The sequence below is a fragment of the Pelophylax lessonae genome (assembly GCF_965119305.1).
Source record: "Pelophylax lessonae genome assembly, chromosome: 3".
Lineage (NCBI taxonomy): Eukaryota > Metazoa > Chordata > Amphibia > Anura > Ranidae > Pelophylax > Pelophylax lessonae.
Genome location: NC_138770.1, coordinates 489,265,860 through 489,281,976, shown reverse-complemented (window position 1 = coordinate 489,281,976; position 16,117 = coordinate 489,265,860). Strand labels below are relative to the sequence as shown.

General features: G+C 47.3%; 1 protein-coding gene across 1 annotated transcript in view; it reads right to left on the bottom strand.

Moving 5' to 3' along the window:
* Positions 1-731: 731 nt before the first annotated feature.
* THUMPD2 (THUMP domain 2 tRNA and snRNA guanosine methyltransferase) overlaps positions 732-16,117 on the bottom strand; it is a gene marked incomplete at its 3' end in the record, with an annotated part of 821,919 nt that continues 806,533 nt past the window's right edge. The window contains exon 10 of the mRNA XM_082250943.1: positions 732-978. Within this exon, the coding sequence (XP_082107069.1) occupies positions 732-978 (247 nt within the window). The remainder of the gene's footprint in view (positions 979-16,117) is intronic.

Genomic DNA, 16,117 nt, shown 5'->3' with positions numbered 1-16,117 from the left:
TGACTCTACAGTTGAAAGAGCCAAGACCAATGCATCCAGCATCAGAGCTCTGGAAAGATGTAAATAATAGAGATAAGTCTAGGAGGTGACATGCACCTCGTTGGATTTAACACATCATATGTCTGCACTTTTTACAAAGTTGCTGAATTCCCTAGAGTTTAGCTTAAAATGGGGAAATTATTACATTGTAGAAATATATTAAAGGTAACTCCAGTAAAGTATCCTAAAGAGCACACGCAGCCATGATTTGAGGTTAGAAGAAAAGAGGTTTAACCTTAGATTGAGGAAAGGATTCATTACTGTTAAAGCAGTAAAAATGTGGACTTCCCTCCCCCAGGAAGTGGCACTAGCTTAGCGTGTCCACAACTTAAAAAAAAAAAAAAACACATTTCGATGCCTTCCTGAGGAAGCAGAATATTCAGACCCGACCCATGGGAGTTGAAGAACAAAAATCACACACAAACATCCATATAAACTATATACCCATTTTTTTTTATTAATATATACAATATGTACAACTCGCTGATCACAGTAATGTACCATAAGCTGTAGATATAATTCATAGCAGAAGTTTTGTGACACCTGAAAATCAAGTCAACATTTGGGGCTTCTAAGTAATTTTCTAGCAAAAAAAAAAAAAAAAGATTTTAACGTATGTGAAAATAAAAAAAATGCCCCTGTAGGCAATGTCAACTGTCAATTGTTTTTTTGACCAAATTAAAAAAATAAAATTATGACTTTTTACATTTAAACATTACAGCTTCTGTCGCTCCAAGGCTCACTGAGTGAGATTCAATATGAACCAAAGACTGAAAGTCTTTTTTCATACTTATACTTTCATCTTTACACTTAAGGAATGCTTCTTTTCCATGATTGACTTCAGTAGTTTGAATAGATTTAAAATGAAAGTTTTTCTTCAAATAATAGTGTAGATTTTGACTCAGTAGTAATACAATCACTCCTCCAATACGAAGGACTCTGTAAATAGAATTAAAAAAAAAAAAAATAGTGTAGAGTTTCAAAAATAATATAGTGACCAATAGATTTTAAAATGGCTTCAAGAACAAGAACATGTCAAAAATTTATTGGCTGCAATTATTGACCTCTCTCTTTTGAAAATGTTATACACCCTGATATTCTATGGCTTTAATACACTAAGGCTAGCCATACAGGTTTAGATTTAGTTTGTTCAGATCTGTAAGCTGAATGAGAGAATAACTTGATTCCCCCCATCCAAAGTAAGCAGTGTAGATAGAGGACTCTACCCTGCCAGTTGTATACAGATAACATCCATCAACATCTGATTGGATGCAGTCATTGTTATGCAAAAATGTTTTTCACATTGACTTTGCAATTGAAGTTTGTTGAGCCGCGTAGTGCTAAAAGGACTACCCACACCTCAGCCGTGTTAATCACACACTTGGAAAAAGTAAAGAGATAAGGATAAGTAAAGAGATCAGGAACTTATTTGACTTACAACTTTTATGATTTGTATTTACTCTGGATTTGTTCTGGGACTGTGATTGACAAATATTTGACCCAGAAAGTATGATTTATTGGAGCAGCCCACCCCTTTATGATGGGGATTGTAGGGGCAAATAGTTCCATATAAGCAAATTAGGTCAAATTATTTTTCAAGACTAAAGCCCCGTACACACGTAGCGATTGTCGGCCGAACGATCGGCCGTCTTTTGTCCGGTGCTGTCCTGTCGAAAAGTGCTAAAGACTGCACACGAATTTTGTCGGCCAACAACAGCCGACTGCAGAAGTGATGTCATGTGATGGTTAACTTTCCGTGTGTTTTTTCTTCTCTGAGCATGCCCAGTCTTGCTCATCTGCTGTCTGTCGGCCAAATTCTGTACTGACTGAGGAACAATCGGCCGTTCTCGTGTTGGCCAACAAAAATGTTATAGCCTGCACCCCAGATTCTGTTCGGCCGAAAATTCGCAGTCGGTTGTCGGAAGCATCATACTAACAAGCCGAAAATTGGCCGATCGGTCGGTGGCCGAATATTTACGGCCGACAATCGCTACGTGTGTACGGGCCTTTAGATTATGGTTGATTTTACATGCAAAACTGCCTAGTATGATTTCATATAGATAAAGATATTGGGGTTGATTTACCAAAGGCAAATAGGCTGTTTACTTTGCAAGGGAATTTGTAAAAGAGCTTGGTGAACATGGTGAAGTTTAACTTTATGAAGAAAAACAACAGCATTTTCACTTGAACATAACTGTATGATAGAAGTTAGCAAAGCTTCCCCATATTCACTCAGCCATGGGGCAAAACCCTTTGCAGATTGCAACTTCCTTTGCAACATAAACAACCTATTTGCCTTTATTAAATCAACCTCGTTGCATTTTTATTTGATATACAGGTGCATCTCATAAAATTAGAATATCAAAAAGTTAATTTATTTCAGTAGTTTAATTCAAAAAATGAAACTCATATTTTTTATAAATGAAGAAAAAGGTGCGCGAACCAATATATATATATATATATATATATATATATATATATATATATATATATGTGTGTGTAAAAGCAGCACTGTGATGAAGTGAGTATGTGAAAAAATGTAACTGGAAAATTACAAAAGTGTGCTATTACTTTAACAAATAAACAATAACAAATGTAATTACAAACATGTATGAAAAAAGAAGAAGGATCCAAATAAAAAAATGGATTTTTGTAAAATCTTACCGTAAAATCCTTTTCTCTTAGCTCATTGACAGACGTAGTCCTCGGTGATACACCACCTTCGGGTTATGTTGCCTCCACAGGAGCAGGACTAGACAGGAAATTAAAAAGCTCTGGCCACACCCTAGGGGCAGTCCCAGAGGGTATATCCTCTCTCTCTCTGCCTCAGCAAATCAGTTATGTGAAAAAGCAGTCTTTAGAGATTTTAACCCAACTCAAAAAACAGAGGGGCGGGGACTACGTCTGTCAATGAGCTAAGAGAAAAGGATTTTACGGTAAGATTTTACAAAAATCCATTTTTCTCTAGCGCTCATTGACAGACGTAGTCCTCGGTGATACACCACCTTCGGTACGTCCCAGAGCAGTATCACAACTGAGGGGTGGGAAAATGAAATCAAATCCCAATCTAGAAGGCCCAACCGGTGCCAACTAGAAGTTTACAATGCTCATCCTTAATGATGAGACTCAACAAAAAAGAGAAAAAAATTTTTTTTTTTTTTTTTCCCAAACAGAAAAAAACCCTCGAGGTAGACCACCGGTCTCCTCAAATTGCGGCCTGCAAAACCTTGCGGCCAAATGAGGCATCCGCCGATGCCGTCACATCAATTTTATAGAATTTTGTAAAGGTATGTACCGACGACCAGGTGGCCGCCTTACATACCTGGACCACTGACGCCTGATGGCGAAAGGCCCAGGAAGTACTGAGCGCTCGAGTGGAGTGCGCCCTAACAGGGAACGGAGGACTCTGACCCTTAATAGAATAAGCCTGTACCACCGTTTGTCTAATCCATTTGGCAATGGTCGCGGCAGATGCAGGCAAACCCTTTCTGGAGCCATCCGTGATCACAAAAAGTGAATCCGTCTTACGGAAAGATTCCGTAGCTTTCAGGTATACCCTGATTGCCCGAACCACATCTAAGGAATGCAACGCATGTTCCCGATGATGCTTGGGCTGGTAGTACAATATCTTCATTCAGATGAAAATCTGAAACCACCTTAGGAAGAAAAGATGGCTTAGGATGAAGTACTACCTTATCCCTATGAATCACTAGGTAAGGGGACTGGCATGATAATGCAGCCAGTTCTGACACCCTACGAGCAGAAGTAATAGCCACCAAGAAGGCCACCTTCTGGGATAAAGTAAGCAAGGGAATCTCCCTGATGTTTTCAAAGGGAGGTTTCTGTAGAACCGACAAAACCAAATTAAGATCCCAGGGCGGTAAGGGCGCGCGGACTGGAGGAGCCAGGTGCCGCACCCCCTGGATGAAATTCCGCACCAAGGATTTGGTAGCTAAAGGCTTCTGAAAGAAGATTGCTATCAGAATAGAGGTACTCACCGAGGCCGAGATGCCGAGAGCGGTTCGCTGTTGCGACTAAGCGCACTCCGCCCCTCTGGAGGTGATACAGAGGGTGGATGGCACAAAGAGGCACAAGCTACCAGCAGGCAGGGTAGAGCTTGCGTGGAGGTCCTGTAGAGCTGGAGCAGAGACTGATCAGGATCCAGCAGTAAAAGTCCGGAGCAGGCTGAGGGTCAAACACAGGTAAGCAGACAATCCAGGTCACAGGCTGAGGGTCAAGGCACTGGAGATAGGAGACAAGACTTGGTCACAAGCAGAGGGTCAAGGCACAGGAGACTGAAGGTAAATCCGGGTCGCAGGCAGAGGGTCAAACACAGGTAAGCAAAAGCAAAGTCCGTAAAACAAGCCAAGGTCGGGTCCAGGAGAAGAGCAGAGCAGGTCAGGGTCAATCCGGGTCACAGCAGGTAAACGATCACACAGGAAACAGGAACTCAGGTACAGGAAGCTGAAAGACAAACCAGCAATTCCTCTGAGCACTTGCTCAGCTTTTATAGGCAGCCAGGAAGTCATGTGGAAGTCATGTGGTGCTTGTCATGTGATGACCAGTCTGCAGCTGAAGGTTTCTCTGACAGTGCCCCCCCCCGAGGGGCGGCCTCTGGACGCCCAAACTGGACATCAACTCCGGGTGATTCACATGAAAAGCTCGGATCAAGCGAGGGGCGTGTATGTTTCTTGAGGGTTCCCAAGAGTTGTTTTCAGGTGGGTACCCCTTCCACTTGATTAGGTATTGGAGAAGTCTACCCCTCTTCCTGCAGTTCAGTATGGCTTCAACCTCAAATTCATTTTCTCCATCCACCTGGACCGGTGGAGGAGGCGGCTCCTCTCTTCCCGGGAAGGGGCTAGGAATCACTGGTTTTAGTAAGGATGCATGAAAGACAGAATGAATCCTGTAAGAGCTGGGTAAGGCCAATTCAAAGGCCACAGGGTTAACCATCCTCTTGATTTTGAACGGCCCTATGAACTTTGGGCCCAACTTCCGTGAGGGAAAAGGTAATTTGAGGTTAGCTGAAGATAACCAAACTTCCTCACCGACCTTGAAAACCGGGTTCTCCTTCCTTCCCCTGTTGTAGTACTTCTTATAGTCATCCTGGGCCTTTTGCATGGTTTCCTGAATCCTTTGAAAGTTCTGTTGGATGGAGGCTATGCGATCTTGGACAGCAGGAACAGATAATTCAGGGGTAGCGTTTGGAAGGAAAGAAGGGTGAAACCCAAAGTTAGACCAGAAGGGCGTTTGGTTGGTGGCTGAATGAACTGAATTATTATACGCAAACTCCGCGTAGGGTAGCAGAGAGGACCAGTCATCCTGAGAGCCAGAAGAGAAACAGCGGAGATACTGCTCCAGAGTTTGGTTCGTTCTCTCTGTCTGGCCATTGCTTTGAGGATGATATGCAGAGGAGAGACAGACCTTTATTTGTAGTGCTTTACAAAGTTCTTTCCAAAATTTGGAGGTGAACTGAACCCCTCTGTCAGAAACAACACTGTCGGGTACTCCATGTAGCCTTATTATTTCTTTGATAAAAATGTTAGCTGTCTCCAAAGCAGAGGGGGTGCCCACCATGGGCAGGAAGTGTGCCATTTTGGAAAGGCGGTCGACCACAACCAGAATGGAGGTGAAACCTTCCGAGGGAGGAAGATCAACAATGAAGTCCATAGAAACTTCAGCCCATGGGCGTTCTGGAATGGGTAAAGGTCTAAGTAATCCCCAAGATTTGGTGTTAGCCACTTTACTGCGCTGGCAAGAAATACAAGAGAGGACATACTCTTTACAGTCCTGCCTCCAACCAGGCCACCAAAAAGAACGGGCAACCAATTCCAAAGTCTTTTGAGTCCCAAAGTGACCAGCCAGTTTATGGTCGTGAAGCAACTTTAACGTCATGGGTCTAGCCTCCGGTGGGACAAAAATTCTTCCTTGGGACCAGAACAAGTCATCTCGTTTCTCCAAGGAGGATATTTCTGGGTCAGTACAATGGCTGGATGCCAACTTGATGGTGGTCATAAGATCAGTGTCTGTGAGCAGAAGGAAGTTTTGTGGAGATAAGATGGTGCTAGGTTCCGTTGACTGGGGAGATTCAGGGAACATCCGGGAGAGTGCGTCTGCTTTCCCATTCTTGAGGCCAGGTCTATAAGAGATATGAAAGTTGAACCTAGAAAAGAAGAGGGCCCACCGGGCTTGCCTGGGTCTTAAGCGTTTGGCTGTCCTGAGGTATTCTAGGTTTTTATGATCGGTGAAGATCATGATGGAATGGGAAGCACCCTCCAACAGATATCTCCACTCCTCCAGAGCGAACTTGATGGCCAACAGCTCCCGGTCTCCCACATCATAATTCCTTTCCGGGGAACTTAGTTTCCGAGATGCAAAAGCTACAGGATGGAGGAGAGCCTTGGGGCCCTGTCTCTGGGAGAGGATGGCTCCAGTGGCGGTTTCCGAGGCGTCTACCTCCAACACAAATGGCAGGGCTGGATCCGGATGCCGTAGGATTGGTGCAGAGGTGAACAGGGCTTTGAGCTTGGTAAAAGCTTCCTGGGCCTCTTGGGACCACTGAAAACGACTATGTTGGCGGGTTAGTTGGGTGATGGGTGCAACAATGGATGAGAAGCCAACGATAAACCTCCGGTAAAAATTAGCGAATCCGATAAACCGCTGTACCCCCTTTTTGTCTACTGGAGCCGGCCACTCCTGAATTGCCTTGACCTTCTGTGGATCCATTGCGACCCCGTTGGTAGAAATGATAAAGCCTAGGAATTGCACAACAGATTTTTCGAATTCGCATTTCTCTGCTTTAAGGTACAATTTGTGTCTCCTGAGAATTGCAAGGACTGTCTTTACATGAACCCGGTGTAGCTCAATGGTGGCAGAAAAAATAAGAATGTCGTCCAGGTAAACAACTAGGAAATTGTCCAGATATTCTCGAAAGATGTCGTTTACCAGGTGCTGAAATGTGGCCGGGGCGTTACACAACCCAAAGGGCATTACCAAATATTCATAATGTCCAAACCTGGACCTGAAGGCAGTCTTCCATTCGTCTCCAGGCCTGATTCGGATGAGGTTATAGGCACCTCGCAGATCCAACTTGGAGAAGATTCGGGCAGAACGGAAACGCTGAAACAACTCTGGGATAAGTGGAAGAGGATAGCGATTTTTTATCGTTATTTTGTTCAGTTCTCTATAGTCTATGCATGGTCTTAGGGAACCATCTTTCTTTTCCACAAAGAAGATGCCGGCTCCGGCCGGTGAAGATGATGGACGAATGAAACCCTTATCCAAGTTCTCATCAATATACGTTTTAAGAGCCGCTAGTTCAGTCTCCGATAGTGGAAAGATACGGCCAAAGGGTATTTCAGAACCAGGTAGCAAATCAATGGGGCAGTCGTAAGACCGATGAGGTGGTAGGCAATCAGCTTTTTGTTTATCGAAGACATCTCTAAATTCAAGATATACCGGAGGGACGTGCTGGAGATTGTCAGGTGTAGGTGCTACAGTTAAACAGGCGGCTGGAGCTGGAGGAAGGCAATGCTGGGAACAGTAGGGAGAGGAAAAGGAGACTTTCTTCTTGTTCCAATTGATGTCAGGTTCATGTGCCTGTAGCCAGGGGAGCCCCAAAATGATGGGGAACATGGGGGAGAAGATGATGTCAAAGCTTAGAAGCTCCTGGTGGCCGGAGTCCGTGGTGACAAGGATGGGCCTTGTCTGTTGTGTGACAAATCCAGAGCGAGGGAGAGACCCATCAGCCAGGTAGACTTGGAGGCCTTGTTCTTTGGTTTGCAGGGGAATGTGCAGTTTTTGGGCCAGTGAAGTGTCTAGAAAACAACTACAGGCTCCGGAATCAATAATTGCTGGTAGATGAACTTCCTTTTCCATTAGCTGTAAGGAGACAGAGAGGGTGACATAAGTCTGGGATAAACCAGGGTTCTGAAAGTTCATAAAAAACTGCGAGCGTGACTTACTGGGTCTCACGGGGCAAGTACGCAGAAAATGTCCAGTTCCCCCACAGTACAGACAGAGATTGGCCTGTCGCCGTCGTTGTTTCTCTTCAGGGGTAAGAGGAGCACGGACCAATCCAAGCTGCATGGGCTCAGCCTCTGGAGCAGAGGTGACAGGAGTCACTGGAAAGGATGGGTGAACGGGAGAAGGTTTAGGGAGCATCCAACTAGGTCGGGGACCCTGAGAGCGCTCAGAGCGCCGCTCGCGCATGCGCCTGTCTAGCTTGGTAGCGGATTGGATTAAATCCTCCAAAGTGGCAGGGGTTTCAATCCTGGCCAACTCGTCTTTCAAAGCTTCTGACAGCCCCTGGCGGTACTGGTATTTAAGAGCGGGTTCGTTCCACCCTGTGTCAGCTGACCATTTTCGAAATTCAGCAGTGTAGTCCTCCACTGGTCTCTTTCCTTGGGACAGGGAGTGTAGCACGGCTTCTGCAGTAGCGGTGCGTTGGGGGTCATCATATAGTTGAGACATACTTTCAAAGAAAAGGTCCAAAGAGTTCAGAAGAGAGCTCCTCTGTTCCATCAGGCTGTGGGCCCAGGCCTGCGGCTCTTCGGTCAACAGGGAGATGACAAATCCCACCTTAACTACTTCGGATGAAAAAGTCCTGGGCTGAAGGGCTAAGTACAAGGAGCATGCATTTTTGAAGGCCCGGAACTTTTTGCGATCGCCTGAAAAACGCTCCGGTGTGGGAACCCTGGGCTCAGGGGTAGCCATGATCACTGTGGGGCTTGATGCAACTTGAGAAGAGGAGGCTCCGCTGGTGGGCGCAGGGGCTGCGGCTGTTGATGCAGATGACCCTGAAAGTTGCTGGAGACGACCGTCAATCTGGGCATAGCCTTCCTGCAGTTTCTGGACTGCATCAGTGAGGGTTGTGACCTGCTGGCACAGGATCTCAAGAGGAGAACGCGCTCTGTCGGCCTCTGACATGGCTGGTTTGTACTATCAGAATAGAGGTACTCACCGAGGCCGAGATGCCGAGAGCGGTTCGCTGTTGCGACTAAGCGCACTCCGCCCCTCTGGAGGTGATACAGAGGGTGGATGGCACAAAGAGGCACAAGCTACCAGCAGGCAGGGTAGAGCTTGCGTGGAGGTCCTGTAGAGCTGGAGCAGAGACTGATCAGGATCCAGCAGTAAAAGTCCGGAGCAGGCTGAGGGTCAAACACAGGTAAGCAGACAATCCAGGTCACAGGCTGAGGGTCAAGGCACTGGAGATAGGAGACAAGACTTGGTCACAAGCAGAGGGTCAAGGCACAGGAGACTGAAGGTAAATCCGGGTCGCAGGCAGAGGGTCAAACACAGGTAAGCAAAAGCAAAGTCCGTAAAACAAGCCAAGGTCGGGTCCAGGAGAAGAGCAGAGCAGGTCAGGGTCAATCCGGGTCACAGCAGGTAAACGATCACACAGGAAACAGGAACTCAGGTACAGGAAGCTGAAAGACAAACCAGCAATTCCTCTGAGCACTTGCTCAGCTTTTATAGGCAGCCAGGAAGTCATGTGGAAGTCATGTGGTGCTTGTCATGTGATGACCAGTCTGCAGCTGAAGGTTTCTCTGACAATTGCTAATGCTGAAACTTGACCCTTGATGGTGCTCAAGGCTAGCTTCTGCTCAACCCCTTGTTGCAAAAAGGCCAATATTCGAGTCACCGAATAGGTACGTGGAGGAAATCCTAAAGATTTGCACCACGCAATATAAGTCTTCCATGTGTGATAATAGACTTTGCTGGAAGTCGCTTTCCTTGCTTTAATAAGGGTAGGAATGACTGAAGTAGACAAACCTCTGTCCTTCAGTACTTGGGTCTCAATGGCCAGGCCATTAAACCCAGCGACTGTAAAGCATGATGGTAAATTGGTCCTTGAGACCACAGACACTCCCTGAGACGAAGTTCCCACGGAACGTCTACGACTAACATGTCCAAGTCGGCCAGGCCGGCTTGAGGAGGCCAGCCTAGAATTTCTAGGACCACTGGCGCTGATAGAATCTGAACCAGGCGTCCCTAGAGGTATCTGGCCCCGACCATCCGAGAAAGTCTGGTCGTTTTCTGTTCCCACACATTTATCAGATACCTGATAGTTATCAGGAAAGGTGATCTTTTCTGGTTGAACCTCAGGGACCGAAGTCACCCGACTAGAGGCTACTTGGCCTATCTGGTCAACCAGATCCGATTCCTGTGAGGTATCGGGACTAATCTTAGGAAAAGGTAAAGGAAAAGATCTATTCAGGGAACGGTAACTACCGCTTCCTGTGGTACTTAAATGTTGGAAGGGAAGAATCGCACCGGTAGTAGTGGTTGATGCTCGATCTAATGTCCTGAATACCGGTGAAAACGTCCCCCCACCCTGAAACCGGGTGGGGGCGCACCTTCAGGCTGTGTACTCCTTTGCTTCGGGTTTGGCTGGGTTGGTCCTTTGCTTGTCCGACCAGCCCTTCTTGAACCCTCCTGGAGGAGTCTTGCCTTTCCCGCTAGTACCAGCCGGGCGCCCTTTATGGGCGGTAAAGAAAGGTCCTCGCTTGTTGCGAGGTCCCTTAGCTTTAGCAGCCTGTGGCAAAAAAAGTGCTCTTGCCCCCAGTGGCATCCTTAATGATTTCATCTAGGTTGGCCCCAAATAGACGATTCCCCTGAAAGGGGAGATTTGTCAAGGTCTTTTTGGAACCTAGGTCAGCTGACCAGCATTTTAACCACAGCACACGTCTGAGGATCACCGCTGACTTAGATGCATGCCCTAATAAGGGAGTAGTGTCCAAGGCTGCGTCACAGATAAACTGTAGCCCTTGTATAATCTGTTCCATCAAATCAGATGTCTCCTGGGGAATATCTTTTCCCCTAAGATCTTGGCGTACCATTTTCGCCCATTCCGTAAGTGTCTGGGAAACTAGACCAATAACAATTACTGGTCTAAATGCTGACCCTATCAGAGAGAAGATGGTGCGGGACTCTGCTTCCATCTTTCGATCCACCGGATCCTTAAAGGACGAAGTGTCCTCCACTGGAATAACCGTGGCTTTATTCAGCCTGGAAATAGGTGGATCCACCACTGGTGGTACCGTCCATTTCTTAATGATGGATTCCTCAAACGGATAGCGTCTAGCAATACGCTTGGAAATAGTAAAGGTACGTTTAGAATGCTCCCATTCTCCTTTAATCTGATTACCGAAACATTTAGGTACAGGAAAAACCTTCACCGTTTTGATGGGCTTATTAGTACCAAAAGGAATCTCTGTTTCAGTTGCCTCTGCCGGTAAAGCCTCAAGTTTTAAGGTTTCCTGCACTGCCACAACTAGTGCGTCCACCAATGCTTCTTCCTGAATTATAGCAGGAGAAGAAGCGTCCTCCTCACTGTCTGAGGGGGCTTTACCTGGGATAACAGCCCTTGCAGAGGAACCTGCAACTGCAGTGACCATCTCTGAATCAGAGTCAGAGGTGTCAGATAGTATAGGGGTAGGCGGGGGTCGCTTCCTTGACCCCCGTCCCTGACAGGCCGCCTCCACCCGAGCCACCATAGACTCCAAAATTGCTGTAAATGACTCTATACTCTGTGCACCGGCGGGTCCCGTGGCCCCCTCGAGGGAAACAGGTGGGGGAATATGTGTGGCAGGGTCCATGATAATTCCAGTCACTTCCTGGATAATATAATTCAAAAATAAAAAACTTTTTTTTTTTTTCAGACCCCCAGCGCCACAAAAGCCCCTTAGTGTTACCTGCTAGGGATCCCTATCGATCGAGAGAGAGAGAGAGAGATAGACCCCCAGGCTCACCACTTGATGCTCAGAGTTTAACTGCAACAGGTTACAGCGCTGTCTTGACAAACAGGAAGTCTTTTGGCTGGCTGCCCAGGAAGAAAGGAGGCGGCTCCGCCCCTCTGCACGCCTTCCGGCGACTCCCCCAAGCTCCACGAGGTGTTTGGATCACCTCAAACATGGCCGCCCCCATGCTGGAGACACGAGGCTACGCCAAAATGGCGGCTCGTGCGATCCAGCAAAAAAAATGGCGGCGGCCTGTACTGAATAGCGGTGTGCTGCAGGGCACACAACACTCTCTCTGCATGGGGATATGGCGTGGTTGGCGGTACCGGCCCTGGCGGACCGCATGGCCATTCGGGAGGCCTGCTAATAGCTGGAGATCTGATTAGGAAGGCAGTCTACATGTCCGTGGCTTCTGACTGGTAGGTAGCTTATTCTTAACACCGCAAGATTCCCAGAATGCCACAGATTACATCTTTTTAACATGTATACAATTAGATTGTTAGCCCCCACACCAAGCCTCCTGGCTTTTTGCACATAAAATCACACTCAAAGTAGGAGGATCTGTGTCATGTTATAGGATAGAGAGGGACTCTATCTTACCATACAGAGAGGGGCCCGCGTTCACCACAAGACCTGTCAGGGGAAAAGGGGGAACATACTACTCACCATACCGGAACCAGGCGGGCACCAACTCCTGACAGTACCCCTCTCCACCGGGGCGGGAGGGCTGTCGACCGATACGGACGCCGTGACTCATGGTCTTTGGCGTTTCAGCGAGACGTTTAACTCGCGTGGACAGTCCTTTAATGGGACTTTGTCGCGGCCGACCCAGCGCGGAGCTATGGCCTGCACGCGCTCGTAGGCTGAACTGGGGTGACCACCGGATCTCAACATCCAGCCCGTCGCCCAGTTCAGCTTTCTTGCTTGAAGATCTCACAGGAACACTGGAGAAAAAAAGCTGTCTAAAAAATCCTTTAAGAAAAAATTCTTGCCAGGACCTAAGATCCCAGCAAGGTATCTAGGTCCTTACTCCTAACTAGACAGAAAATAACTGATTTGCTGAGGCAGAGAGAGAGAGGATATACCCTCTGGGACTGCCCCTAGGGTGTGGCCAGAGCTTTTTAATTTCCTGTCTAGTCCTGCTCCTGTGGAGGCAACATAACCCGAAGGTGGTGTATCACCGAGGACTACGTCTGTCAATGAGCGCTAGAGAAAATGGATTTTTGTAAAATCTTACCGTAAAATCCTTTTCTCTTAGCTCATTGACAGACGTAGTCCTCGGTGATACAGCACCTTCGGGTTTATGTTGCCTCCACAGGAGTAGGACTAGACAGGAAATTAAAATGCTCTGGCCATACCTTAGGGGCAGTCCCAGAGGGTATATCCTCTCTCTCTCTGCCTCAGCAAATCAGTTATGTCACAAAAGCAGTGTTTAGAGAATTTAACCCAACCCAACTCAAAAAATAGAGGGGCGGGTACTACGTCTGTCAATGAGCTAAGAGAAAAGGATTTTACGGTAAGATTTTACAAAAATCCATTTTTCTCTATCGCTCATTGACAGACGTAGTCCTCGGTGATACAGCACCTTCGGGACGTCCCAGAGCAGTATCACAAATGAGGGGTGGGAAAATGGAAATCAAATCCAAATCTAGAAGGCCCAACTAGAAGTTTACAATGCTCATCCTTAATGATGAGACTCAACAAAAAAAATTTTCAAACAGAAAAAAACCCTCGAGGTAGACCACCGGTCTCCTCAAATTGCGGCCTGCAAAACCTTGCGGCCAAATGAGGCATCCGCCGATGCCATCACATCAATTTTATAAAATTTTGTAAAGGTATGTACCGACGACCAAGTGGCCGCCTTACATACCTGGACCACTGACGCCTGATGGCGAAAGGCCCAGGAAGTACTGAGCGCTCGAGTGAAGTGCGCCCTAACAGGGAACGGAGGATTCCGACCCTTAATAGAATAAGCCTGTACCACCGTCTGACTGATCCATGTAGATATGGTCGCGGCAGACACAGGCAACCCCCTTCAAGGGCTATCCGTGATCACAAAAAGTGAGTCCGTCTTACGAAAACAAGTTCGTAGTAGTCAAGTGTATCCTTCTGAACCCCATCCAAGGAGTGTAATGCAAACTCCCAAGGATGGCTAGTCTTAGGACACGGGGAAGGTAACACAATACTTTTATTCAGATGAAAAACTCTGAAAACCACTTTAGGAAGGAAGGATGGATTCGGAAGAAGAACCACCCTATCCCTATGAACCACCAGTTCAATGACAAGATAATGCGGCCAGTTCTGACACCCTGCGTGCAGAAGTAATGGCCACCAAGAAGGCCACCTTCTGGGATAATGTAAGCAAGGGAATCTCCCTAATATCTTCAAAGAGAAGTTTCTGAAGAACCGACCACACTAAATTAAGATCCCAGGCGGTAAGGATGCGCGCACTGGCGGAGCCAGATGTCGCACCCCCTGGATGAAATTCCGCACCAAGGAATGATTAGCCAAAGGTTTCTTGAAAGAAGATTGCTAACGCCGAAAACCTGACCCTTGATCGTGCTCAAGGATAGTTTCTGCTCAACCCCTTGTTGCAGACCGACCAAATTTCGGGTCACCGAATAGGTATGTGGGGGAAATCCAATAGATTCACACCATGCAATATAAGACTCCCATGTGCTGGAAGTCGCTTTCCTTGCTTTAACTGGAGGTAGGAATAACTGAAGCTGACACTCCCTTGTCCTTCAGTACCTGGGTCTCAATGGCCAGGCCATTAAGCCAGCGACTGTAAAGCAAGATGGAAGATCGGTCCCTGAGACCGCAAATCCTCCCTGAGAGGAAGTCTCCAAGGAGTTCCCGCAGCAACTTGAGAGGATGGAAGGCATGCCGTAGCTGATACTGCCCCCACGGGGCGATCAGCGTTTCTGCTGCGTCCGCTAGAGGATCGCGGCGCGAGCTACAAACCTCTGCACCTTCCTGTTAAGCCAAGGTGCCAACAGATCCACATCCGGGATGTCCCAATGAAGGGACAGCTAGTGAAAAACCTCTGGATGAAGAGGCCATATGCGATTGGATCCGAATCGGGCTGCTCTAGAGCTGCTCGATCTAGTAAATCAGACAAAATGTGATCGCTCTCAGTTCCGATACCCTTATTGGTAATCTGGATACTATCGGAAGAAGTGACTTCCCCTGGTTGAGCATCGGAGACTTCCTGGTCCGCTCGCTCAACCGGATCCGATTGTCCAGGGAATCGGAATTCTGATTCCATTAAAAAAGAATCTCCTTCAGGAGAATTCGGGTATGAGACTGGGTATACGGTACTGCCTCTAAGAAGGCCACCATCAGTCCCAGCCAATTGACGGACAGCAACATCCGAATCGTTGACTGAACCTTCTGGAGTTTCTCCGCAAGGAGAAACTCTTGCCCAGGATGTATCCAACCTTAGGCCCAGATAGTTCAGTCTCCTGGTGGGAACCAGGGATGATCTTTGGGAAAGCGAAAAAACGCTGATGTCCTGCGATGATGGGGATATAAAGATAGGCCTCCTAAATGTCTATGGACGCCAGGAAATCCCCCTGATGCAGGGAGGCCACCACTGTACGGATGGACTCTTCCCAAGTCCAGATTTGGACGCACCTTGCCCTCTTTCCTGGGCATTGTGAATAGGTTCGAATAGAACCCCTGAAACCGTTCAATGTTAGAAGGGAAGAATCGCACCGGTGGAAGTGATCGAAACTCGATCCTGTGTCCTCCAGAAACCGGTGAAGACATCCCCCCCACCCCAGAGATGGGTAGGGGCGCATCAGGCTGTATCTTCAGGCTTGGCTGAGCCGGACTTTTTGTTTAGCCGACCAGCGCCCTTTGAAACCCCTCTAAAGGGGCTTTGGAGGGTTTCGCCTTATCGCCCGCCCTCGCGGAACGAACAACTCTTTATGAGCAGAAAAGGAAGGTCCTCGTTAGTTACGAGGTCCTTTTATCCTAACAGTCTGTGGCAAGACAGCAGGTGGTACCGTCTATCCTATAAAGAGGAATTCCTTAAACGGATAGCACCTAGCCATGAGTTTGGAAATAACAGGGGTTCGTTTCAAAACGACCCCATTTGGGTAAAGGAAAATCCTTCGCCCTTTTGGTAGGCTAACAAGTACCAAAAAGGAATCTCAGTCTCAGCTACCTCTGCCGGTGTAACCTCAAGACTAAAGGTTTCCCGGACGGACACAACTAGTGCATCCACCACTCTTGTGCTATGGCGGAGGCAGAAACGTGCTCCTCACTGCTGAGGAGATATTACCTGAGACAACAGCCCCTGAAGTATCTGATAAACAATAGGGGTAGGCGGG